Source organism: Leptonychotes weddellii, chromosome 1 (genome assembly GCF_054177405.1).
Source record: "Leptonychotes weddellii isolate Sample4059 chromosome 1, ASM5417740v2, whole genome shotgun sequence".
Lineage (NCBI taxonomy): Eukaryota > Metazoa > Chordata > Mammalia > Carnivora > Phocidae > Leptonychotes > Leptonychotes weddellii.
Genome location: NC_138369.1, coordinates 56,633,104 through 56,659,603, shown reverse-complemented (window position 1 = coordinate 56,659,603; position 26,500 = coordinate 56,633,104). Strand labels below are relative to the sequence as shown.

The 26,500-nt window shown below is 47.9% G+C and overlaps 1 protein-coding gene across 4 annotated transcripts in view; it reads right to left on the bottom strand.

The window, feature by feature from the left end:
* Positions 1-26,500, bottom strand: part of ITGA9 (integrin subunit alpha 9) — a 333,129-nt gene that overhangs the window by 79,625 nt on the left and 227,004 nt on the right. For all 4 annotated transcript variants that reach the window (XM_081824368.1, XM_081824372.1, XM_081824364.1 and 1 more), the window contains one exon: positions 1,416-1,502. In XM_081824368.1, the coding sequence (XP_081680494.1) occupies positions 1,416-1,502 (87 nt within the window). The remainder of the gene's footprint in view (positions 1-1,415; positions 1,503-26,500) is intronic.

Here is a 26,500-nt window from a genome sequence, read left to right as displayed (position 1 = left end):
GGAAGGCAGCGGCATTACCGAGCTGGGAAAAAATCCAACTTTCCAACGTTCCTACTTCCGTTGGTTCCATGACTATTTTGAGAGTTAATGACTTTTGACAAAATTTAATGCTCCAGAATTCAACGTGGCTTTGTTTTCACTGTATTCATTCTTATGACTACCCTCACTTTATTGTAAGTGATCCTGGATCCGTATGTGAGAGTGATAAAATTTTCCTTTTAAAATAACCTTTAAACTAAAACTAGAAGACACACCTTAGGTTTGATTTGGGATGTCGGCTTTATTTTACCCATGAAATGGCAACTATTAATGTTTTTCAATTAAGTCTATTTTCTGTTGCTGAAAAGATTTCAATGAAATGTGTGTGTGGAGGTGCCACGTATGTTTCTAAGGGCAATAATGTCCAGGGTTCAAGGACATCGAAAGGTTCCTAAAAGGGTTAGGAATCACGGATGTAAGAGCCATTGTCATTTGGAGCAGGCACCTTCAATGGGGCTGAGGGGTTCAAGTGATTTGCTAGGAAATCAGCAAATCTTCTTTCTCACTTGAACATTCTCACAACTGGCTTGCAAAACAGCCACGAGGTACTGGGACCAAAATGCCTTGGAGATTAAAACAAGTTGATTCTGTGACATAGGCAGGAGAGGAGGATTAAACTTTCATTATTTTTTTTTTAAGGGGGAAAAAAGTTAGACAAAGGAATATGAAATTTCCTTCAAATCATAGCAGGAAAAATAGCTTCCATTTCAAAAGGCAGACCTGATCTTTTAGATTCTAGTTTTGCTTCCAACAATCACATCTTCTATGTATCTTTGCATATCCTTATAATACTGGCACATACCAGAATGTTCCATGAACGTTTGAATACACTGGACCGTATTATTGTTTCAGCTTAGAAAATTTGGCTCCGTATAAATACCAAAGTGAGTCTAATTTCTTTTACTTTAAAAAAAAATGAATTGCCGTACCATTATTTATGTTTTAAGAATTTTAAGAGGTCTCTTCAGAAAATTGTGAGTGCCCAGGGGAGTGATAGTCAGAACTGTAGGTCACTAGCCCAGACCACATTTCTCCTATATAGTCGTACTCACAGTGGCATGGAATGTCCCAGAGAAAGATTTTTAAGGAGGCCAACCAGATGGTGCTTGCCAAAGTACCAAGGCCATGGTGCGTCTCTCACTTTTGGGTATGTCATGTGGATCAAAGAGGAACAGCATGTGGGGAGGGCCCCTGTGGAGTAGTAGATCGCAGCCCCCCTTGGGAGCTAGACAGTGCCATTGTGCAAGGCAGGGGTGGGGGTGGGGTTGGGGGGGATAGAGGAAGGCTGGGGGGCAGGGTACAGCTGACAGGGCAGGTGGCTGGTGGGAAGGGTTGGGGGCCTGCTGCAAAGCAAGTGTCCCGTCTCTGCCCCTTACCTTCGATTTTGACCTCATGAAAGGAAATCCCACGCTGCATTTGAGGAAGTCTGATTCGAGCAGTTCACAGGAAATGCCCATTTCCTCCTGAAAGAGAAAAAGCACCAAAGGATGGACTGGCTGCATGGAGACAAATGTGTGTAAGTGGCCTCCACAAGGCAAACTGAGACTTCAGCAGATGCGGTCCTTCTTCGGGGAAGTTCCCAGATAATATCATTGTTGGCTCGGGTGGGAGGGAAGCCTGCGACCAGGCTGAGTCCCCAGTCCTCCTCTGGCAGCCCACCCTTCCCATGGGCTCCGTGGGAAGCCAGGCGTCCAGAACATTCTTAACTAATGTTTCGGCTCTGAACCCTGGTGCTCTCCTGTTGAACTGGGCCAGGCTGCATGTGAGCCAGATGCCTTCAAAAGTTTGGATGAAAGACAACCACGTCATCTTCCTGGACACTTTCTCCTAAGCCCACACTCTAATCCTGCCTTTCAAGATCTTGCTAGTTTAGGAAAGACAAACTAAGAAAATCACACCAAGGAAAATACAGGGATTCTTTCCTTAGCCCGAGGTGGTGAGGGCTGAGCTGGTCCCCTGCAAGCCTTCCCAGGTACAAGAGCAAGGAGAGGTCTCCTAGTGTAGCCTGCTGAGGCTGGACTCTACATACAGCGGCACGAGAAACCAGGACAGGGGTCGTGGGGGACTGCTGCCTTTCTACCTGGACACGTGGTCTACAACCAAGGTCAAAGGAAAGCCAGGAGGCTCTTCATAACCCACAGGTTCCAAGTTACTGAAGCCAAATCAAGACTTCCATGTTGCAGATTTTGGAGAAGGAGAAGCCACAGAACTAGCACTTGCTGAGTATCTAGAAGCCAGGACATCAAAGTTCAATGAGGTCATGTATCTTCCCCAAGGTCATTCTTGGTGGACTCTAAAGTTGTTCCCACTATCAGGAATATTTTTCCTCAGTCCTCCTTCCAAGGCTTACTTCATGCATCTTGGCCCCAAATCCTCCTGGGTGCCAAGTTCACACACATAGTGTGGAAGCGGCACAGGATTCAGAATGGACTCTGAGCTTCTATGGGGTAACTGAGTCAGCATATCACCTACTCCGATCAGCGCGAAGGGCACAGGTTTGAAAGATGTTAGTCCCCATCCTTGAAGAGCTCATAGCTTAGAAAGAAGAGACCTCCCAGCAGATAAACAGACATTTACATGGAAGTGTGAGGGGCTGCTCTTGGAACCTAGAGGATATGCATCATCAACTTCAATAAGGAAACCAGAGGATAACTTCTCAAATGCTGTCTCAGGACCTGCATGTCCCAAAGACTGGTCCTAATGATTCATTGTGGGGGCTTTGTTCCCATCTCCTTCCTTTTGTTCCTCCCTGCAGAAGCAATGTCCACAACTGGCCCAAGGAGAAGCTCCTCTAAATCCTAGCTAATCAGCTTGTGGGCATCAGGGGCAGCGAGCCCAAGCCTAGGTGACGTTGGCTCTCAGTTTCACATCCGTCATGGGATACAATTACTCTCAAGAGCGTCCCAGCATATATATAAATTACATGAGTTCTCAACTTAGTTCTAAACTCCCTTTGTGAAGTTCCATACCTCACTGGAAATCCCTTTCAAACCAGGAGAGAGGTTTTCCATTCAAGTCAAAGGTCTATCCGTTCTTGAAGTAAAGATTCATTGCTCTGAAGACTTTTTTAGTTTTTGCGTGGGTGTGAAGGAATGACTGTGACTTCAAAAATTTGCTCTGGAACTTGAGAGGACCTCAGGTTACTTGGCTTTGGCTTCAGACTGCTTTTGATTATTCAAGAGCTGCTGAAATTACTTCTTTCTGTTAATTCCAAAATGCTAGAAAATAATGCACAAGCCAGCATTTATTGCATTATTCCGAGTCTCTCTGCCACCCTAAATAGTCTACTAGAGATTGCAGAATTCTGGTTGGACCTTGGTGGGGCTAGGCAGAGAGAGCAAAAACCACAGACCTCTCTAGGATAGAGAGTGCTCAGTGGACGATTCATGACTCACACACTCCTGGTGGTGCTACAGGAAAGGATGTCGGGCATCACCCTTCTGCCGCCTGTCAGCACTGATACAGTCCTCCTGGGGTTATTTATTCCTGTGCTCCACTCTCCTACTATAGTTGTGAGGTAAGCAAACACTACGGTTCCCTGTGTGGATGGTGTGGGTGCTGGTCCTAGAACCCCTTTACCACATGGGTTTAAAAGCCCCCAGCTGAATGGGAGCCGCTTTGCCTGGGGTGGGAGGGGGAGGGTTACAACACCCATCCTCAGAAGCATTCTGAGGTTTGACATTCTTGGATTGACATCCCTCTGCCTCCAGGTAAGACTGGCTCTGTAGTGAGGTTTAGGTTCCAGAGCCCCTGTGGGATTAGGCTGAGGCAGCCTCCAGCTGACAGCACATCTGTTGGGTTCCTTCCTCTGCCCCCTTCTGCTCCCTTCACTCCTCTTCTTTCCAGAGCATTTCCCTAGTAAGCTGCTTGCACAGAAATCCCCATCTCAGGTTCTGCTTCTGGTGAACCTGACCTCCTACAACACTCTTTATAGCTGAGGCTCCCGGCACTGAGCGCTACTGGAAAGGACAGGGCGTTTGCTCCCAGGTGAGGAACGACAGTGGAAGGGGAACATCACATGCTAATAAATCTTTTTTAAATTCACACTAACCAAGAGAAAGCTTATCTAACTGTAGTTTATGAAATCTGGATAGCCAGGCCCATCAGGGGAGCAATTTACCCCAAAGCAGCATCAACATCCTCTTCGTTCCGGTTTCACACCAAGCCCAGGGCATAACTAAAAAACAGGCTCATTATGGAGCCATTCACACCCTTGGCAGCCAGGCAGGCAACCTTGAAGGCACAGAGAGACCCAGTGAGGCTTCAAAATAGTGATCTCTTGGGGGTTGCCTATTACTTCTGCCAGACACTTGGTGCCCACCAGGAAGTATGTGGGAGAGGTTCCAGACATCAGGTGTCTCCTTGGCTCTGCCTTTTCCCATGTCCCAATCATTGCCTATCCTGAGTTTAGGTTAGAGAATGCAACTTTATCATTGTTGCAAGACTTACGATGATCGGCTCTCAGCTGACTGGGAACACGGACCAGTGAACAGACTTCTGATTACCCAATTCAAATACAGTACAATCTACTGCAGAGGGAAACTAAGACCTTGCTGCAAAAGAAGCAGACTTCCATGAAATCAATGAAAGTGATGATGGAAAACTGCTCAAGCCACACAAAGCCACTGATAAATCTGGATCTGGCTGAGTTAGATCACTTATCTGATAAATATCCCTGCATGATAACACTTTAAGATGCTTCCAAAGATAAGGATTTAAATAAAAAAGATCAAGAGAAGCCTTTGGAAAAAATATGCCTTTGTAAAAATGACCTTTTGCGAGCACCTGAATGGCTTAGTTCGTTAAGCCTCTGCCTTTGGCTTGGGTCATGAGCCCAGGGTCCTGTATTGAGCCCCATGTCTGGCTCCCTGCTCGACAGGGAGCCTGCTTCTCCCTCTCCCTCTGCCTGCAGCTCTGCCTACTTGTGCTCTCTCTCTTTCTCTCTCTCTCTGACAAATAAATAAATAAAATCTTTAAAAAAAAAAAGATGCTAATAAAGCAAATAAGCTTTTGTCTTGGGTCTAAGAGATCTTTGACATTATAATTCCAATGTTACAAGAGCTGTTAAATGTAAGATAATATAAACTTATTTCCATATTTCAAGTAAATGTCCCAATCAAATCTTAAAAAAAATTTTTTACTATGAAATTTTGGATCTTATTCTAAGAAGATTCACATAACTGGCCTTTTTCTCAGTCCCGCTTTCCTTGGCCAACAAGGATCTCTAATACCATACAATGCTATCAGGGCTTCTCCCTGGAGATGGAGTGATTCAATTTAAATGAAATTAATTTCTTTTTAACTGACACACATTACTCTTAGGATCAGGAAAACATCAATGAACATTTTCTCGAACATGTGATGAAAAGCATGCTTGATTTAGGCACATTCACCTCTGTACCCTCAGTGCCTGGCACTGAGCCTGACACTTAGTAGCTCCTGAGTTTGCACTTATTAAATGAATGGGCCTTGGCTGGTCGAGGATTCGGATGAAGGGACTGCAAGAAGCAGCTCATTTGCTGGTCTGCCTGGCATGGGAGATGCTTGCCTTGGCAAAGGCCCCCTCTTTTCCAGACATACCTCAGCTCTCCTAGGCCCGGGAGTGTGGCCAGTGGAGCCAAGCCCCAGCCCTGTTCGTAACGTGCAGTGGTTGACAAGAAGAATCAGATAATGAAGTAAGGGAGCCCCGTTGGCCTTTGGACTTGTTCCTCCCAATCACACAGCGTTTGATTTCATTCTGGAGTGCGCTTTATTTGACCACCAACACAGTGCTCTTTGGGAGCAACAAATCTGCAAAATCCAGCAAGGGCTCAGTGCCAGGAAAAGTTTGAAATTTGACTTCTCATTTTTTAGCTTCCTCATGGGTTTGTCAAAATGAAGAGGACACACATGTCCCCATGTCTGGCAATTTGGTGTTCATCTAAGACCCCCTTCCTTCATCTAGGCACTAGAGGTATGACCCCTATGAGCTGGTAAGAGAAGCCTCCATGTTTACTCAGTGAATACAGAATTCAGGTAAATTTTGGAAGCACTTTATCCCCAATTCTCTAATCAACTGAGGAGTCAGAGGTGAGCAGGGGTCCCCAATAAGCTGGTCCAGGGAGAACAGAAAGATATTTCATTCCCAGGAAATACTTTATTGGCCCCACTCGACCATGAGTCAGCCTGAACCTCACCAGAAAAAACAGTCCCATTCTCGGAGGGGAAACCTTTGGGACAGGGTCCATGAAATTCCTCCCCATGAAGAAAACCACATAAGCTTACAGCATAGAAAGTGCACAAGTTAGCGTCCCAGCTTTAATTACTGGCTCAGGTCTGCAACAGCTATGTGTCGTCAGGCCAACCATTCTTTCCTTAAGCCTCCATTTCCTTACCTGTCAAATGAAGTCATAACATCTGCCCTCTAAGACTCTGTTGGCCTGCTAGTGCTGATGTCTCTAAGGATGGAATACACAGATGGCCCCTACTCGGGAATGGCTCACTACGTGCCAGGTAGCTCCTCTGGGTGGTACCTTCCCTTTTGAAGCCCTTTTATAAGGAGGAAACTGGAACACAAAGTAATTATATCACTTGCCCAGGGGTTTCTAGCTGGCAACGTAAGAATGGATCAGAAGGGGCTTGGGGTGGGGAAACCAAACAAGGAACAGACAAAGTCCCCTTTTCCCTCCTCCACCAAAAGAATCCATGGAAACTAAGCCTGAAAGGTGGGGAACATCACTCAATGAACCAAGAGCAGCCTTTATGTAACTTAGAACATATGGTGAGTCTAATACGGATGCCCAATACGGCTGATAGCCTGGCAAGGCTGGGTCAGTGGTTACAGACCTCCTGCCAGATAGGTGCTGCAGCGGAGCAGTCTGAGGGAACCAGAGATGATCACCCACAGACGTGGGGGATTTGGAGGAATTGGGCCAAGACAGCACTACAAAGCAAGTTCCTTTCTTAAATTTTGTCAAAACCCCGTTTGGAAGCCAAGGCCCAGACTATGCTGGGTTTGTTCTTTCCATGCTTAAAAAAGTGAAGCAAGTAGGAACTACAGTCAGGACAGATGTTTGAGACGGAAGAACCACTAAACTGTTAGAGCAAAATTCCCCTGTGACGCGGAGTATCAGAATTTGGTGAGTGCACGTTAAGCCACTCTGAACCGATCACAGGCAGGCACAGAAGGAGCAATTATCTGATCAAAGGCGAGTCTTCTCCCCAACAGTCCTCATGGTCTTAGAAAAAAAGTGTTCTGAAAGTTTTAAAATGAGTAAAAATACTACATTTTAAAAGCCAGTATGAATTAGAAATGAGTTGAATGGACTTATTCCTGTAACATTCCCTTCTTGGTGCATTACATCAACCCTGTTTAGAGCTAATCTCTATATTTTCCCAAAGTGCAGACAAATAAAAACACCTCCCCCAGTGCTGGTGATTGCTCCCTTTGGGACCACAGGGATACGAACTTGAGAATATAAACAAACAAATACAAAGAAATCAACCAGCTCTTACTGAAAAGCCCCAAATGAAGAGACCAGTAAGCCATGTCTTCTAAGGCTGAAGAAGAAATTATTTCTTCTAGGAAGAAGAAGTTTGTCCTCCTGTTAAATAGAGGCAATGTCTTATTCTTGGATCTTTTAAAACATGGTTTCTCTTCTTAGATTAAAAAAAAATATTTCCCAGAACTTGCCAATTCTTAATCAACCAGCTAAGAATTCAATGTTGCATTCTATCTCACAAATCAAATTATTTTGATTTTCTATTGCTCTTTTCCTTTTCCCTACAGGCTGACTGGAAAATCAACAAGGTGGAAACCTCTCCCAAAAGGACAGGAAAGAATTTAACATCATGGCATAAAAACAATTTATGAGCAGTGTTTGGATGAAAAGGTTTTGTAGGAGTCAAGTGTTTGAGGGGTACTTATTAAAATCCTGGCCAGGAATCTTGGTTAGAAATGTACTCACAGTGAAGAATTTTACCCCGCCTACAAACCCACTTACACTCCTGCCCACTCAAAACTTGTTTCCAAAGGATTTTGTCCCTAAGGGCCTTGCTACTCAAAGTGTAGTCCTTGGGCCTACAGCGCCAGCCTCACTTGGGAGCATGCTAGAAATGCAGACTCTCAGGTCCCACCCCAGACCTGCTGAATTAGAGTCTGTATTTTAACAAGATGTCCAGGTAGCCTCTGTGATCATGACCATTTGAGAATCACTGCTCTACATCACTGAGCCCATCGGCTTGGGAGACAGGCTGTCAACCCATGGAGACCACCTTCCTTATGCTCTCTACCCTCCAGAAAAATAGGTATACTGCTGATGCTATTTGAGGGCTACTGTATGTGTGAGGACACACTTTTCCGGAGCTGGAGATCTGCCCGTTCACATGTCCCTTATCTAGGTTCCCCTGAAAGCGGACTCTGGGACAAGGGGGTGACCTCTGGGCACTCCATGAAGGAGTGGGCAGGTGTGCCACCGGTGGGTGAGAAAGCTGGGGCATCTATCCTTCCATATCCACCTGTCCTTGGTTGAGTTGTTCTAGAAACACCAACTGTCCTGTGTTTCCAGCCCCTCGGTACTTGACTATAGCGCACGCCTGTGGCCAAGAAAGCCCCAGGCAGAGAGACACAGGCAGGCCTCGGCCTGCAGAGGAACTGGCACAGGTGGTCTCCAGGGTGGGTGGAGGGGATACAAAAGGACATGGACAGTAGTCCCCTGTCCTCTCCCATCTCCACAAGCAGTTGGGGTGGGGAACTGTGGACCCGGGACAGAGGCAGCTACTGATGAACTTGCCTTGGCCACAGACGAAGAGACAGGGCCTCAGAGAGGACCTCTCCCCGAGTACTGTGTCTCCACACAGCACTCTGGGGGCTCATGGAGGCCTATCTCTGGGGGCAGCCGCCTACTCATTTCTTCCCTCAGGTTGGTGCATATCTGCTTGGCTACCTTTGGACACACCTCAGGACTCTCCTTAAAGAACCAGCATCTTCTTTTAGAAGGATTCCTCCCTCCTTTTTCTTTTCTTGCTGCCACAACACATCAGCTCTAACCTCCTCCCACCCAGGTCAGCACAAAACCACCTCTTAGTGGATGCCCTACTCTCAGCTGGTCCCCAGTCTGTTCTATAAGCTACTCCGGGTGAATCTTAACACACTCCTTGGTTCACTTTTACTTAAAGACCTTCAGAGGTTATTACCAATCAACACCCTTCACTAATTTCTAATTGGAGTGTGCACTGGAGCCGGCTGGGGCCAGAGATACCATGCACAGCTGTGTAGGCTGTTTACTGCACAAGAGACCTGGCTGTGGGGAGAGGGGCTGAACTCCAGCCCAGACTGCTCTCCCCAAGTCCTGCTCCTGGCCAAGAGGCTGGGGACCACCAGAGGGGGCACTTCTCTCTGATTTGTATGATGTGCCAGAAAAGACCATGTCTGTGTGCAAAGCTTTCTAAAAAAGACCCAGATGGAAGCCCTGCCTAGACCCACTGAATCACAGCACACAGCATGGGCAAGCATTTGCTGAAAGCTCCCTGGGTGGTTCCAACGCGCACTCAAGTTAAGAGCCCTCAAAGGTTAGATTACGTCATGATCCTTGTTAAAGATGCCGATTGCGGGCCCTACCCTTCCGAGTGGGATTCTTAAGAGCAGAAGAGGGGTCAGAAGATCTGGATTTTGAATCACGTGGAGCAAGTGTTCTATGTCAGCTTTTGAAACACTGACCCCAAGGGCGAGGACAGTCACTGCCGTTAGAGAGGTGAAGAGATTGAGAGCTAACCTGAAGGAAAAAAGGTGCCTTCCCTGGGTTCTAACTCCCGTGAGGACAGGATACCTGTCATTATGCCCTCCCCTGCCCAGGATGGGAGCCTCACAGACCATTGCCCTGCCCCCCATGCCCTCAGGGCAGTGACAAAGAGAAGAACGGGAAAGACCGTGGCCAGCTCCAACACGGGTGCTGGCCTCCCACTGCCCCCCAAGGAAGCCCATCCATTCATTCAACAAGTGTTTCTTATTTTGCCTCAAATGGGAAACAGCTCCTATAGCATAATTCGTACGTATGAGATACGCATGTTTTCTGTTATGTCTTTACATCCATTCTCTCATTTAATAATTATTTCGTGGGCAGCCTCGATGTCCTTCACTGCTTTTGTAAGCAGGCCCTGTTGTCTCCCGGGTGGTGCTCCCAGCCTGTGGGGAGGGAGAAGGACCCGGCTGCTGAGGAAACATCCCTGTAGACCCGGGTGTGATGACTGCCTGGGTGGGGTGCGCTCAGCGGGCTGACATGGAGCTCCGTGTATAAAAGAAGCTAAGACACATAGGTCAAATGCTATTATGAAATGACAACAAAAAATATTATTCGTAACATGGCAAGATCTAGCTGAGGGCCCCCTTACTCAGAACTGTATCTAACAGACTAAAAGGCAGAGGATGGATCCCTGCAGGACCTGTGCTCTGCTATTAATTTACTCAACAGGTATGAGTAGACTAATCTCATGTGCTAGGCATGGAGGTCCGAAGCAAGCTTTCCCGCTCCGTGCCAGACGCAGAGTGACTGCCTTGGTGAACAGAGCTACATACACGAGCTGCAGGCTCCAGCTGTTGGAGATGCCCATGGGAAGGACAGAGAGGGGAACACAGGCTGTATCTCAGGACCTTCAGACTGCACACCTTCCAAGGAAAAGCCTGATGCCAAGAACCTCAAGGCTCGATACCACAGTCAGAACAAGAGCAAGTCCGTTTTACAGCACTGAATTGAGAAGGACCCACTACTGTAACTAAAAGGTTATGTGTCCTTTTTGTATTTTCAAGGGAGATGGACTGGGTTTCCTAGGATTGTAGTTGGTTTTCTCTATATTTGGTTTTAACATTTTCAGTTAATTGTCCACTTACGTAAACTGACTCACACAAAGCGTAAGCATTGCTTTTGGTTGTTTTCATGGCTAGGTTTTAAATTCAATCTTGCTACAGTTGTTTGTGAAAGATCTTTGGATTCTTCCTGGTTCTTGGAAAAAAAAAAAAAAAGGATGAGCTGCAGGTTCATAACACTGCCTAAGAGCCAGTATGTTCTGAACTTGTTGGATGTCAGAGGCTGGCTTGGTTGCAGGGCACAGATGAACGGACTGGCCTCTTCATGGCTTCCCATGCCCTGGCGCTGCAGGCGGAATGGACTGATCAGCACTCTGTGTGTCTCCCTCTGTCATTTGCTGGGTGTCTCCCTCACAGGCGGTTTTGCTCATTCTTTAGTCTCCCTTTGATGATGTTTTCATTTGTCTTGCTTTCCACACTGGTTTTTAGTGCAGCTTCTGATGGCTATAGACTGACCACACACCACCCCGCTCACAGCAGGGCATGGAAGGAGGCAGTGCCCCCTCCACACCCCCATGCCTGTCTTCCCATGTGGCTGTGCGCAGTGATTTCCAGCTGCCAGCACCTGTTTGTGAACGTGGAGAGATGGAAATGCTTGGGAATTCACACCCCCTTGGGGGACCCCTTACCCAAGAGCCTTTGTCCCTGACTGGGAAGCACAGAGAAGTGACCTGTACTTTGTGCCAAAGTTACCCACCTAATCTTTCTCGCCCCCTGAGAACTGTGATATGCCTTTGCTTGGCGTCCTTTTCCACTTCCCTACTGGTCTCTCCTGGAAACACTTCCTCGTAAATTACTTGCGCGTGATGTCTTATCTCGGGATTTCACTCTAGGGAACTTCGAGACCGTCAGAGACACACCCAGCTTCCCTCCTCTCTCTGTGCCCCAGCTCAGGGATGCCAACCTGGCACCAGTGGGAGCACTTCAGGCTTTGAGCAAATGGCCTCCCAGGTCTTAGAAAACCTCTCATTCTCTCCAATGCACGATGCCGAGCAGGGCTGCTTTACTGGGAATGCCAGTTCTAAGCAAACCAGGCTCTTTTAAAACAAAGAATTCCACCCGCCAAACATGAAGGGTGCAAGCTAAGACGGCGGTGCAGACAGACTTACATGACTCACGTATCGATTTTAATCCACTTAAGTGCCTCGTAAACATGAACTCATTTAATTATTGCTCCTGGGCGTCTTCTCTTTGTCCACTTTGGGAAGGAGGCCTCCCACCCCGTCCGCACCAGGCTCCAGGCAGGGACCCTGAACAGCAGGTTAAAGCCACTCTCCTCTTTACAGAGCTTCCCAGGGGAAGGACCCGGGACCCTGGAAACTTCTCGGCTTGTGATTGTGCAATGTTTTTTTTCACACTGACTTGGGTTCAAGTCATAGTTTGACCACTTACCCAGTGGTGCCTTAAGTGCCTCTGTAAAAACACAGATAGTCATTCCTACCCCACAGCCTTGCTACAAGGATTTAGCAAGTCACTATGGCGGCTGCCATCATATCATGGTGGTGGTTGCTCCTCGGCTCTCTCGAGGGACTCTTCACGTGTTTCCTTTGCGCTGCCGTCTACATTGGCTGGCAAATCCTAAGCTGTTCAAAGCCCCTCCCAGAAATATGACCCTCCACCTGGCTGGGCTGCCTGAAAAACAGGAGACAGAATTAACGTGTACTGAACTCTGGTCACATGGCAGACACTGTGCTAAGCACTTTGCTAGGATGGACAGATTTATGCTTCTCAACAACCCTACGAGGTATTAGATCATCCACTTTGCAGATGAGGATCCAGAGGCCCAGGGAGGGTGAGGGAACTGGTCCAAGGTCTCATGGCAGCTGCATGGGAGCGAGCAGCCTAACCCCAGGGCCCCTACCGCCTCACACACACTGGTCTGCAAAGGGGCCTTCAGGGCGCAGGGCGCACGGGTTTTCCTTCCTTTGCTCTGTGATAACCTGCCTACAGCACAGAGGTTCTCAAACTCTGTCGCCATCAGATGCACACTGCTGGAACTCACCCCCAGCACTTCCGAGTCACAGGGGACCAGCCTGTGAATGTGCTTTCCTCATCAGGTCTCAGGTGGTGTGGACGCTGTGTCAGGAGACCATGCTTGGAGGAGCACCAATCTGGATTCTCAGAAACACTGGCCCCGGGCAAGACCCCCACTGGGGGACAGCCTTGGAAGATGGAGTAGGATTTGGTCTGCTGAGCCAGTGGACATCTGAGGCGGCCCCTTCCAGGGATGCTATGAAGTCTGTGGGGCCCCCGTGGGGCTGCTGGTGTAAGGGAGCCCTTCACAGGCCTTCCACTGTCACTGGGATGCCCCATGTCACCTTACTCCTCATTGCCTCTGACCCCCGGACCCCTGCAACAAATAGAAGAGTAATGTAATGGTGCTATGGTGAAGAAGTGCTGAAGAGAACAGAAGGGGAGGAGGGAATAAACATTTACTGAGTGTCTTCTCATTTTGGGACCTTGAAGCGCCATCTTATTTAAGCCTGACACTGTGAGGTGGGTCTCATAATCCCCACTTTCCAGGTGAGGAAAATGAGGCCCCGGGAAGTTGGATGACCTGCCATAATGTGTGCAGCTATTTGGTGGCTAAAGCGGGGGGTACACAGTGCCTCCGTTTCCTCTACCCCGAGCTGTTTCCTTGTGACCGTCTGGATGGTGGCCATCCTGTCTCCGACATAACCCGCACTGAGCAGGCTGCATAGGGGTGGCCTGGGACCCCATGTGCTGTTTCTGCCGGGGAAGGAAACATTTCATATGCAGCATTTCAGACCACGAAACAGACTCCGGTCTGCGTGGGGTTTCCCAACCAGAACTACAAGGGTCGGCTGGTATCTCAACGGCCTGGAGGATCCACGGCTTGCCCTTAGAGCAGATAGAAACAGCAGTGTGCCTGCAAGGAGAGCGGCCCCAGGCCTTCAGAAATGGCCAGGAGATGGCTTGCTGGCAGCCAATGGGCCCATTCGTGAGTCTCCAGCAGCTGCCCCCTGGTGAAGAGAGCTCGGCAGGCTTTTTACGAAGGGCACAGAGAGTTTTCTTTGGCACAAGATTCAGGTTTCCCGCCGTGTTCCAATGACCTCATGAGGGAAGCACCCCTGGGCCCTTCCCCAGTGCCAACAATCTGGGTTTCACAGCTCAGGCTTTCTGCTTATTTGGGGAGAGAGCTTGTTTCTTGTCTTCTTGAGGCCTTCCTCCCTCCTCCATCTGTGGCTCAGTCCACTGCCCTCCTCTGTATTTGAAGACAAAAGGCAGTCCTTTCAACTGGAACCTTCTAGACAGGGGGATGTGGAGGAGGGAGTCCCCTCTGTTGTGAGCACCAACTCTGCATCTCCTCAGCAGATGAATTTTTAACTTCTGAGAAGTGACACGTGGGAGAAGAATTCTGTGTTTGAATCTTAACAATTAGCACTAAAAAGCAAAAGGAAAAATCACATGGACCTTGAGACAACAAAAGCTCCTAGTTCTTCCAAGGGTTTCTGAGAGGGGTTTTCCTAACTGGAAATTCTGGTTCCTTCCCTCTGCGGGTATCATCCAATGCCACGATCCACCAAGGGCATTTTAACCCAGTCACTTCTAGAACCATTGGTCATGTCCTAGAGTTTTAAGTGGGCACTTAAGATGCCCACAGAGCACTTACGAGTCAAGGCTGAGGTAGAGAGAGAACCTCTTCCTTCGTCAACATGAGCAGGAGAAGTAGGATCCCTACAACAACTGTTAGCTGTGAGACTATGGCCAAGCTCCTTGCCTGCGCTGAGCCCGATTTCTGCACTGGTAAATGAGGATAACAATGTTGTCCTCCAGCTCTGTGAGGACCCATTACAATTCCTTCTGGGGAGCCATCTCCTCCCCATATTCAGCCCAGGAGCTGTGGGTGGCACTCCATCCCCACTCCCACTCCCCTAAGAGGTGGGGCATGTGACCCAGGCTTAAGGCAATTAGACCAATGAGACTCAATGAAACTCTTGCGAGGACTTTTATGCCATGAGACTGCTCATTCACCGCGGCTTGGCAGCCATGTTGCCACCCCAAGGGGACAGCCTAAGGAATGAGCCAAAATGAGAAAGAGAAGCTGACAGATGGAGAGACACTGTGACAACTTTCTGAGGCCCTACAATAAGCTGTGGCTAAAGCCAACCCTAGGTTTTTTTCAGTTTGCAAAACAAGAAATTGTTTTCTCACCCAAGCCACTTTGGGATGAGTTTTCATTGCTTGCCACGAAAAGGGTTAAAACAGGTATAAATACTTATCTCCCAGTGTTCTGGGAAGCAAATTAAATAAAAGCCCTTGAAAGGGCCTAGCAGAGGGTGGGCTGGAGAACAGAAGCAGAGTAGGCCTGGGTGCCCACCCAGGTTCTGGGGCCCACCGCCCCTAAGAGGGGAGGACACTCAGCCATGATGGCCCCATGCACCAAAGAGGGATTGGGGGCGCTCATCAGAGGGGTTTAGGGGCACATGTGTTAAAGTCCACACTGAGATGGAGTCCTCTGGCTACCTGGTCCCACAGACGAATGACCTATATCTGAAGAAGCCTCAGAGCTGACTTAATTTCCTCAGACCTAGATGTAAAAGTGACTCAGGTTCATTCACGCCTGGCAGGCATGCCAAGACTTACTGGATCTCGAACCCTGTCTTTGTCCATCATCATTTGGGAATGCTGCTGCTAGACCCTGGAGAGCTAAGAATCTTTGATTTTAATGAACGCTGGGTACTGCTGCAGGAACCTTACAGATAGTACCTAAATTATAAGTCTGGAACATGCATCCTGAATAGGAACAGTGGTTTTCAAATATGTCCATAAATTATTTGACCCTCCTCCCTTCAAGAGGTGGAGCCTCAGTCCCCTGCCCCCGAATGTGGGCCAGATTTATGGACTCCCTTCCAAGTAACAGAATGTGGTGGAAGTGATTCTGTGTGACTTCTGAGAGAGGGTCATGAGCTGCCTGGTTCCCATTGGGGAAAGTCAGCTGCCATGTTGTAAGGACACTCAGACAATCTGCTAGAGGGGCCCTCGTGTGGAAGACCTGAGGCCTCCTGCCAACCGCCACCTCCAATCCATCAGCCACGTGAGAAGCTACCTTAGAAGCAGATCCTCCAGGCCCAGTCAAGTCTTAGATAACTGTACCCCTAGCCAACATCCTGACTGTGCCCTCGTGAGAGGCCCTGAGCTAGAAACACCCCGAATTCCTGGCCCACTGTGAAGGATATTGACTGTTCGCTGTTTGAAGCTCCTAGGTTTTGCAGTAATTTGCTGCACAACAATAGATGACTAGGCATCGTCAGGGCTGCTGTGCAGAGACCCAGAGTCAGATAGTGGGGGTGGGAGGCACACGAAGGCCCACCTCGTCTGGCTCCAAGGCCAGAGACTTGCCCTGTGTCCACTCCAGGGAGCCTGCACAGTCACCAAGCCTTCCTTGTATTTTGGCCATTAGTAGGGTGACTATGCATCCCATTTGCCTGGGACAGTCCCAATTTATGCCTGTTTTCCTGGGGCTAATAACTAATAATGCTCCCAGTAAGTCCTTGAAGTGTCCCAGTTTGATAGACTATATTGTCACCCCAGCTCTGATGTTCAGGCTTCAGAGTCCCTTTTGGAAGACACTCTGAAGCCAGAATGACTCTGTTCAGGGTCCAGGTGAGAGCCCTGCTCACCCTCCTCCCACCTGAACTGCACTCAGGAGCTCATCCTCAAACCCTACCTTTCATCATTCTCTATTTTGGGCGGGACGTGTGGTGGGGTGGGGGGACACAATATTTACTTCCTGTCAGTTCCCTAATGTCAGGGATCAGGCCCTGTCCTTAACTGTGAGGCAGGATGGCAACGGAAAAGCTTTGCCATCAGGCAGATGGGGGTTCGAGTCCCAGCGCTGCCACTTGCTGGCTTTGTGAGTTGGAGCAAACCGCCATCTTCCTGAGCTGGGTCTGGCACTCAGTGAAACGGAGATGATCATTCCATCGCCGCAGGGTTAGCAGGGGTGCTCCCTGAGACGACAGCTGTGACTGTGCCCAACAGCGTCCCCCTCCCACACGGGGTGTGTTCCTCTCCCTCGCAGGGCTCTGCCGAGTCTTTGTGAAAATCAAGCCAGAGCGGTAAGTACAACGCTGTACTTGGTGTTCTCTATGACAAGAAAGAGTCCGACGGGATCCTTTCCCCATCCTGGTGTCAGGTTCACCCTGAGAGTACGCTTTAGAAACACTGGATTCTCCAGCTCTGCTCCAGACTTTCCAAAGCCTCCCGAAGGTGTGCTCTGCCTCCTCCCTGTAGGATTCTCGAGTTAAGGGTGAGAAGTGAAGACAATGACACCTCCCTCCACCCCTCCCTATGTCCTGTCTCCCTGCTGCTGCCCCCAGCACAAGGTGGACTTCTTTGCTCCACCTTGAGTCTGGGCAGGACACCCCACTTGCTCCGACTGACACAAAGCAGCAGAAGTGATGCTCTGCCTGTCCCCGAGGCCTGGGAGCTTCCGCTGGCTCTCCTGGAGCCCACATGCATGAGCTGGGGCCAGTGTGCTGGAGGACAGGACCACAGAGCTGTTGCTCCCACTGCCCCGGACCCTGGGGGGCCCTGCGGGCCTGCCAGCTCACCACAGATGCCTGCATGAGGGCAGGAGCCCGGCCTGGAGTGGAGGGACCACTGCCAGGGTGATGAGCGACATTAGATGGTTGCTGTGCGGGCCATTACATCTGGCAGTGGTCTGTTACGGTGACGGGTACAGAGTTGCTGTGAAGAGTAAATGAGGGTCCCTGTGAGTTACCTCGGTCCTACCCGGCCAACGCTCAGGAAGGGGTGGCCATGAGGACGGGGTTTCGTAAATTCCTTCAAACACATGGTTTTCCTCACCTGCTGAAGGTGCAGCCACTCCCCAAGATCCCATTTAAACAGTAGATAACTCACTGATAAGACTGTTCCTTAACTAAGTATCTGTAAATTGTTGAAGCATATTTAACTTTTTATTTGAATTGCACTGACCTCTGTCAAGATGTTTATAAATTTTTCAGTATTAATCTTTTTGTAAACAGAAGGAGTCTGAGGTTAAAGTAATCAATTTCTTATTGACCTTCCCTAAAGTCTGGATTTTATTTGTTTAGCTCAAAATAAGGTTTCTGGCACAGTACGGTTTAAATGTCAAAACTTTTCAGACATTTTCCCATTTACCATGGGCCTTAATTTATACCCAGTGTCCAGCATAGTGATCAGGAAGAGCCAAGGTCTCGATTCAAACCCCACCCATCTCCCTCCAAAACACAAAGTCCTACCTGTTCAGCTCTAGTTAGAATGCAGACTGTCTTCCATGTGGGCTCATGGAAAATCTCAGGAAACTGAGGAGGAGAGCTGACCAATGCGTTTGCTCAAAAGGAAGAGGCAGTGAGGGGCTGAGCTCAGGTTCTAGGAGCTTGGGTTGGGATTGGGGTTAGAAACGGGTTTAGCATATGCCTCAGACCTGTGTGTCCTTTGCTCCTGGCCCAGCTCTGATCTCAGCTCCGGCACGGCAGACGGTTCCGTGGGTGCTCACACTCACCCGCACCCTTGCCAGGCAGGACAATCTACTCCTTCAGAGGCAGCCTGCAACTGACTGGGAGCGGGAGCTGGGGAATGAATGCCGTCTCATGTCCTCTAACAGAGGTTTCTGAGTGACTTTCTTGACACCTCTCAAAGGTGCAGCGGTGACCTAAAAACACACACTCATGTGGGCTTTTCTTCCCTCCTTCCTGTTCCCTGGGACCCTGCTCCAATAGACCACCTGCACCCACATCCTCATTTCAGGCTTGGCAAATGGCAGACACCATTTGCCTGTGGTTAGTAGGTCATAGGGAAAGGAATGGTCTGAAAAACACCACTTTGGGAAAAAGTTGAATCAAAAAGCCCAGCAGTCCAACCGAGGCTGAGAGGAAGATTTCCCGAGGGAGCTCACGGGGAAGTGTCCTCCCGATAGCTCAAAGGGCTCACGGGCAAGATACGCAAGGACAAGTGGATCTTCTGGAGCAGGCCAGTATGTGTGCAGAGGGGAGGGAAGCAAGAATGTAAGAGATTCACCTGCCTGGGTTCTTGTTCTGCGAAACCAAACTTCCTCTGGCCTCACTTCCAACCTGCATTCCCATTTTACCCCCAACGTCAAGCCCACCCCATGGAAACTGTTGGACTATCAGTCAACCTTTTCATTTTCTGCTGCTTCCAGCCCGAAGTCCCCATGAGGCCTGGCCCTGCTAGAACACACTCCTTCCTTCCCAAATAGCAAGCTGGATTCTAGAAAGCTGAGTGGATTGTGGCTTTTAAAAAAGCCCAGATGCCCAGTGTGCATACTCTTTCCCCTCGTTGCCCAATTAATTCGTGAGGCGCAAGCAAAATAAAATGGTTGCCGTATACTTTCAGCCAAGTAAAAGAGGCCTTATTTCCCAAAGCCAAAACTAATATTGCACACTGGAGCTGGACGGGAGCCGATGGGGAGCGCAGGTAGAGCATTTCAGGGAACACACATCGTAATCCCAAGCCTGGAAACCGGAGCTGGGAGCCTCAGCGATCTCCTGCACCAAGCTCCACTTTCAGAGGGGCCGAAGAAAAAAGGAACTATTCTGAACCCAACTTTGGTTTTCCGAAACAAGAATCAAAAAATTGATATGCATGTGGCTTTGTGACATTCAATACACCATTTCCTTTCCCGGGGGCTTGTCCCACCTGTAAAATGTAACGTTTTAGGTCTTTCAGAGCCTGAGCTTCCCTCCTCCTAGGACAAGGTTCAGATTTAGAGCTTGGACTAATGACCATCAGCAGCAACCAAATGTGTAAATGATTCTTTCGTGATGACAATTCTGGTCTCAGTTAAAAAGCTTCTCTTTTCATTAAGGGCAGCTTTCTTTGGCTAATACTCTAAAGTAAGGAAAAATGGTAACAGTAGGCCCTTTTTTCCTCAGACATAAGTGCTGGACTAGAGCTTTATAATAAATAAGTACATAAACATTCTTATGTTATTTTATAAACCTATTTGGAGGCTCCAACAATAAGGAAAAACAGAAGCTGAAATGCACACACAACCTCCCTGCCACTTGTGTGGGGACGTCTGGCCGTGGGTCTGAACACAGCCTGTGCCACCAGGCCCCTCCTGTCCCTCCCCTCACCTTGGTCTCTCCCTGGCTCACTCGCTCCCCCATCTTCACCACACTGACCTTTCCTGCAGGGTCTGTATTCCCTCCAGTCGCAGCATCTCTATTCTTCCCGGAAACCTCCCACAGCACCTCAAGAAAATCTGTCATGACACCCACGTGCGATCCACTCACCATGGTCTTGATCCACTGCATCCAGAACTGTTTCCCCAATGGACCGTAAGCAGACTGAGGGCAGGGCTTATGTCTGTTTTGCTCATGCATCTCCTACGCCTGATCCGTGTTGAACACATGATTTATATTTGCTGAGAGAAGGGATGGCACTGTGATCCTAGTCATGACTCAGCTAGCTGCCCTTTACACCTCTCTAAGCACCCCCTTTCCCATTTGTTTAGTTCTGTACCTGCAGGAGAATTAATCCCTATAGATCTTTAGGATATAGGTTAATGGTTACTTCCCAAGCCTCATTCTAAATGAAGCAAAAGAGGGTTCCATGTTATTCACTCAGCCTCGTGTTGAGAAAACTAGCCTTTGGCTTATTCAGAGTAAAACAAAACAAAACTAGAGGCTTTTATCTCATGAAAATCATAGCTGTCTCTACAACTCAGCATCACCCCATTGTACTCGGTACATCAGGAAATTAGAACGTGTCATAGTATTCCGCTTGTTACATGATATATGTAATCAATCATTCAATAACATCCTGGTTCGTCAGACTCACTGTGCCAAGAGCACAAAGCCACCAGCGTCTCCCCACCCAGCTGTCAAATGCTCAACAGGTAAATGTCAAAACAGGGAGGACGGTGCTATTTCCACCTTTCCAATCCCACTTCAGGGCAAAGCTTTCATGTGCAATCTTCCTTTTATGTTGAGTTCACTTGGGGACAAATTAATTTCAGAGAGGAAAACCCAAGGGTGAGGCTCCTGCCAGTTTTCCAGGATCCAGCGTGGAGACATGCAGGCACCGCAGGAAAGCTAACTTCAGGAGGAACTGGTTGGGAGCTGGGTTCGTGTGCCAACATCCTTGGGATACTGAAGAGAGCCTTGTTCAGCCCAACTGCAGCTGTCTCTGCAAATTCATCAATGCTTCCTTGCCCGTTACCTCCTGCACAAAAAACTGCTGATGATGTCATGAGAAAGACCTCATTCACGAAGCACCGGGCCCTCCCGAGGGGAACGGCCCCGGAGCCACGGGAGCAGCCAGAACGCTGCGCTGGACATGTAAACAAGCCTCTTTATGCAAAGAAGATGCACTTGAGCTCCTGGAGTGGCCGGTCTGCACCTGAATTCCCACTTGGCCACTCACTGCCTATGGCTCTTCCTTAACCCTGCTAAGTCTCGGTTTCCTCATCAGGAAAACTCAGCTTGTAACTGGACACACCTCACTGGGTGGGTGTGAGGCTTAAACACAGTAATGCAAGTGAAGTCCTGAGCACAGGCGCATTCATCGTGCTGCTCTAAGGGGTGGCTCCCTCGGCCCGCTGCTGTGGCCATGACCATGCCATGTGCGTTCCCAGAGTACAGAGAATGTAAACTTCCTGCTTATTTTTTTGAATGCTCGCAAAAGCCTGACACCAATCTGACAGAGACCACACAAGAAAGAAAACTGCAGACAAATCTTGTTTACGAATACCGAAACAATACTAAATCAAGTATTCGCCAACTGAGTTCAATGATGTAGTAATGACCAAGTAGAGGCTGGAGATTTTAAAATACACTTGATCTTATTAAAGGGTCAAAAAAGAGAAGCAACATTAATAGTTCCAGAGGCCAATAGTTTAAGAAGAGTAATTAACAAAAAAGTTGTTATTTCAGGGACCCAAGTTGATCAAAAACTTTAGATTTCACTGAATTGGATGGGGCCTGACTCAGAACAAGTAATCACTCAGAACAAATACTTATAAAGTAGATTGAGATTAGGTTGTGTTACAAAGATAAGATACTCCAAACAGGGTCATTTGAGGGAAAAGCCTGTGGTCACAGAAAACAAAACAAAACATAGCTGATTGGTCAGATCAGTTTGGGAAGTTTCTGCTGTGATGAACAAAGCCTATTTATAGAAAAGGGGGCCTGTCTGCTGTAGGTCTGGGTACCCAGAAGCAGACCCCAAGATCAGTATTCTAGATCAAAAGATGCATTAAAAAACGTGCTCCCAGGGCACCAGTAAAAAAGTATGGGAAGCAGGAAAAGGGGTCTGGAGGGTGGGGGGGGTCAGGCAAGGATGTGAGCTCAGGCCAAGTCCTGCAGAGGGTGGCCTCTCCTGATCCCACAGGGGAGCTCTGGAGTGAGTCACCTCACAGCTGTCCTGATTTGGGAGTACTGGGCGTTTGTAATATCTGTACCACATGGTCATGGCCAAAGGCTGCCCAAGTCGAGGCACTCATGGCTCTTCAGGACTACAGGTAAAGCGGCTCCTGTAACCTGAGGTCAGTCCTCAGTACGAGAGTCACATGCCTGGGTGTTAGAAGAAAACCAAGGTGCGGCGTTGTGGGTGGAGGGACAAAGATGGCAGGAAGGGACTGGAGGGGACCAGGTGGAGCAACAACACTGTTGGCTACGTTGGACAACTGAATAAAGGACCAGAGTAGCATCCTCATGTCCCTGGATCCGAATCTCCCACCAGCAATGCCAGTCCATGCTTCAGGCTTGAGCAGGTAGCCCTAACTCTTCTGGGAATGTCCGTACAAGTGCAGCTCCAGGAAGAAATCAGAACCGAAGTCAAAATTAGAACTCGGACTAGAGATAACAAATTTAGATTTCTGATGGCAGCAATTATGTAGCTGGTTTTCAGTGTTAGCCCACTGACTGGTGAATCAAGAGTTTGTTTTTTTTTTTTTTTTAAAGATTTTATTTATTTATTTATTTATTAAAGATTTATTTATTTATTTATTTTATTATTTATTTATTTATTTATTTATTATTTATTTATATAGAAGATGGTGAGAGAGAGAATGAGATAGAGAGAGCATGAGAGGGGGGAGGGTCAGAGGGAGAAGCAGACCCCCCGCTGAGCAGGGAGCCCGATGCGGGACTCGATCCCGGGACTCCAGGATCATGACCTGAGCCGAAGGCAGTCGCTTAACCAACTGAGCCACTCAGGCGCCCAAGAGTTTGTTTTTTTAAGGTATTGAAAGTATTTAAGAGAGTCTGAGATTTATGAAAAAGTTCAAGTGATTTAGCTTGTGTTCAAAGCTAAATGAGAAAATCTATTAAGTTGAACCACCTGACACTGCCAATATTTGGCTATCTTTGAGTGACAATAATATCAATTTCATATGGTTCAACCTAAACCCCTGAAATCCATGTTTTTGACTTACAAGTTATGTAAGTACTATGTGAGTATTTGTAAAATGGTAATTGTTTGAAAATAAGTGACTTGGGTATTAGATATCATACCAATGGAAGTGACAATTCCTTTTCATGCATAAAAGCTCTTCAGGTTTGCAAAGATCTTACAAATAGACTGAAAGTATATTTGACAGGATGTCAGTGCTCATCCATGTTAATGCACTTCCTTAATATGATTAATAAAACATAGAACTCAGGTCTATAACCACCATCATGACCCATTACAGTTGAGAATGAGAAGGATGCTCACTATGCCCACTGCTCTTCAACCTGCCTTGAAGTGAGAGGCAGGGTACTCCTCTGGGAGAGGAAGTGAGATTTTAATATTAAAAGGGAGGGGCAAAATCATTATTTGCATAGGTTATGATTTCTACCTAAAACAGGCCAAGATGAATGAAACTCAGAAGCTAAGGTACAAGTTCAATAAAATCACCAGTTAAACTTATACCAAACCTGAAAGCTTTTTTTTTTCATATTATTTAAGAGCCAGTTAAAAAATACCATGGATTTTCTAAAAAATATAATAGATTTCCCAAAATATATAATATTTACAACAGCAAATACCCAGGAATAACAAGAAGAGGCAGGACCTCAGTGGGGAAATGATGATATTCTTCTGAGGGACAGAAAGGAAGAGTAAATGGACAGAGTAGATTCTTGGATGAGAAACCTGAAAACTGAAAAATGTGTATGTTTTTCCAAAATTAAAGTACATACTTAAAGTAATTCCAATCACATTGCAATGGAATTTTTCTGAACTTATAGGAATGATTTGAAAAAATAAGCCTGTGACTTTAGGCAGAAAAAGTTGAAGAAGTTGAGTGCTAAGGGAGACATTGCTTCTTCCAGATGTTAAGCTGTCGTATGAAGCTTCAGCAATTAAAGCTGCACTGATGTCTCCTTGAGGTAGACAGATCAGGGGACAGAACACAGAAATCCAGAAATGGATCCAAATGTAAATGGGAACTCGGAATAAGAAGATGGTGACTTCAAGTCAGGGGCGGTGTGGGTGGGTAATGGGGTGTTTAACAAATCTTTTGGAGACATCCGGACTATCTGGAAAAAATAAAGTTGGATCTGTATATTTTTCTCCTCACATCAAGGTAAATTCCACCAAAGACGGGCTGAAAATTTAAGTGTGAGAAAAAAATGAAACTAGGAAGTATGGATACATATTGGGTAGATATCTGGAGATGGGGAGGAGTTTCTTTTTTTTTAAGATTTTATTTATTTATTTGAGATAGAGTGAAAGTGAGAGATCACAGGGGAGAGGGTGAAGCAGACTCCCCACTGAGAGGAGAGCCCGATGCAGGACTTGACCCCAGGACCCCGAGATCATGACCTGAGCTGAAGGCAGATGCTCGACTGAGCCACCCAGGCGCCCCGATGGGGAGGAATTTCTAAGCCAACACCAAAGTCAGAAATGATGCATAAAGAAAAAGATGAATGAATTTAACTATATAAGAGCTAAAGACTTCTGTTGGGCTAATTGCCACAAATAAATTTAAAAAACAAAGGACAAATTGGGGATAAATGTTATTGGCAAAGGATTAGTACTTCTGGTAGGATATGCATAAAATACTCCACATGTCCTCTCATAAAATATATATTCGAATGCATAAATAAGTACATAAAAATACAAGAAAAAATTTGAGACATATGCCAACAATTCCTAGCGGTCATCGTTGTGCTGTGGGATCATAGCAGATCTCTCTGCTGAGCACAACTGACACTCATCGCAGGCTTGGACAGCAACAGGACCCCCCTCACCCCCACACCAGGCTCTGTTGTGCCCTTCCCAGAGGCAGAGCGGACACCTGCTCCATCTCTGAGTCCTGGGCCTCTCCAGACACCACTGAGGTGCTCAGTGGATGTCTACGGAATTCTCACGTCTCTGTTCAGAGGAGGGCCGGGCTGCATTCAGAAAGGCTGGGCTTTCATTATGGAGATGCTCGGCCCTGTGATGGTGTATTTCCCAACTGTGACTTTCAGAAAGATGGCATCCTTAGGAGGAGTGCTGGCCACTCCTCTCCTGCAGCTGACCTCATAGCAAGGTGCCCGGCGGCAGCTGCCCCACTCCCCGATACAGCCCCACCTCTCCTGCCAGGACCACCCTCTGCTCAGCCCCAGACACCGGCAGCCCCAGTTTTCCTCATTCCCCTCTGGCAAAGCTTCGGAGAGCTGTGTCTGCCTGCTGCAGTGAAACCAAGTGCAAAGGGAATGGGGCTCTCCAGTCAGAGGCTGGGGGCTCCCCGAGGTCCTGCTTTTCACTTTCTCAGGGGAAAAGTAAAACCTCCGTGGAGACCTCTCAATGCACAGCTCTAACCACCTTGCCACGTTCCGGGGCCCCTGAGGGGCTGTCACTGTCACACACACATACACACACACACACACACACACACACATTTCCCCTGGGTGAAGGCAAACCTTCACCTGGGAGAGGTGTGAGCATAGTGAACAAAATGTAGCCTTGGCCTAGGCTCATAGCCCAGCTGTGCTGTTTCCTGGAACTACCTGATCCTTTTGGAGCCTCAGTTTCTGCTTTTTAAAATGGGTTCCTGAGAGGCAACAGTGGGTGATTATAATGACTTTGCATCCCACCCGCCCCCACTCATAAGTAGCTCTGCGCTCCCATTGCTGCATGTTGGCAGTCTTCGCTAAAATTAGGCCCCTCGAGCACCAAGTAACTCACTCTTTCGCCTGCCAAAAAAATGGGTCCTGAGCCACACCTCTGGTGGGCCTTGTGTCTCTGAGGTCATATTACCTGCCCCAACAGGCTCTGGGAGTTCCCTGAAAGCAGAGGGGGCCTGCCTCATGTCTGTCAGCCTGAGGCCAATGCTTCCAGATACCCCGGGGTAGTTTGAGGCCTGTATTTGCTCCAATCTCCTTAAATCCTACAGCCTGCAACTGCTCTTCCATCTCCTTCCCTCTATCTGCATGAGCACCAGAAAGAAGCAAGTGAAAAAGAAAGAAATGTGGCCAGTGACTGAGGAGTCGGAGGTCAGCTGTGACCGTGAGATTTCTTGTTGGGGTGGGGGCAGTCATAGCACACCCTGCTGGTCCATATCCCTGGCTCTAGCTCTCCAGCTGGGACACCTGCAGTTTTTCACTGGAGGGCTTTCTCTAGTGACAGAGACGCTGTGGCCTCTATGCAAGGCAGGCCAGGAGCGTTTGGGATAGT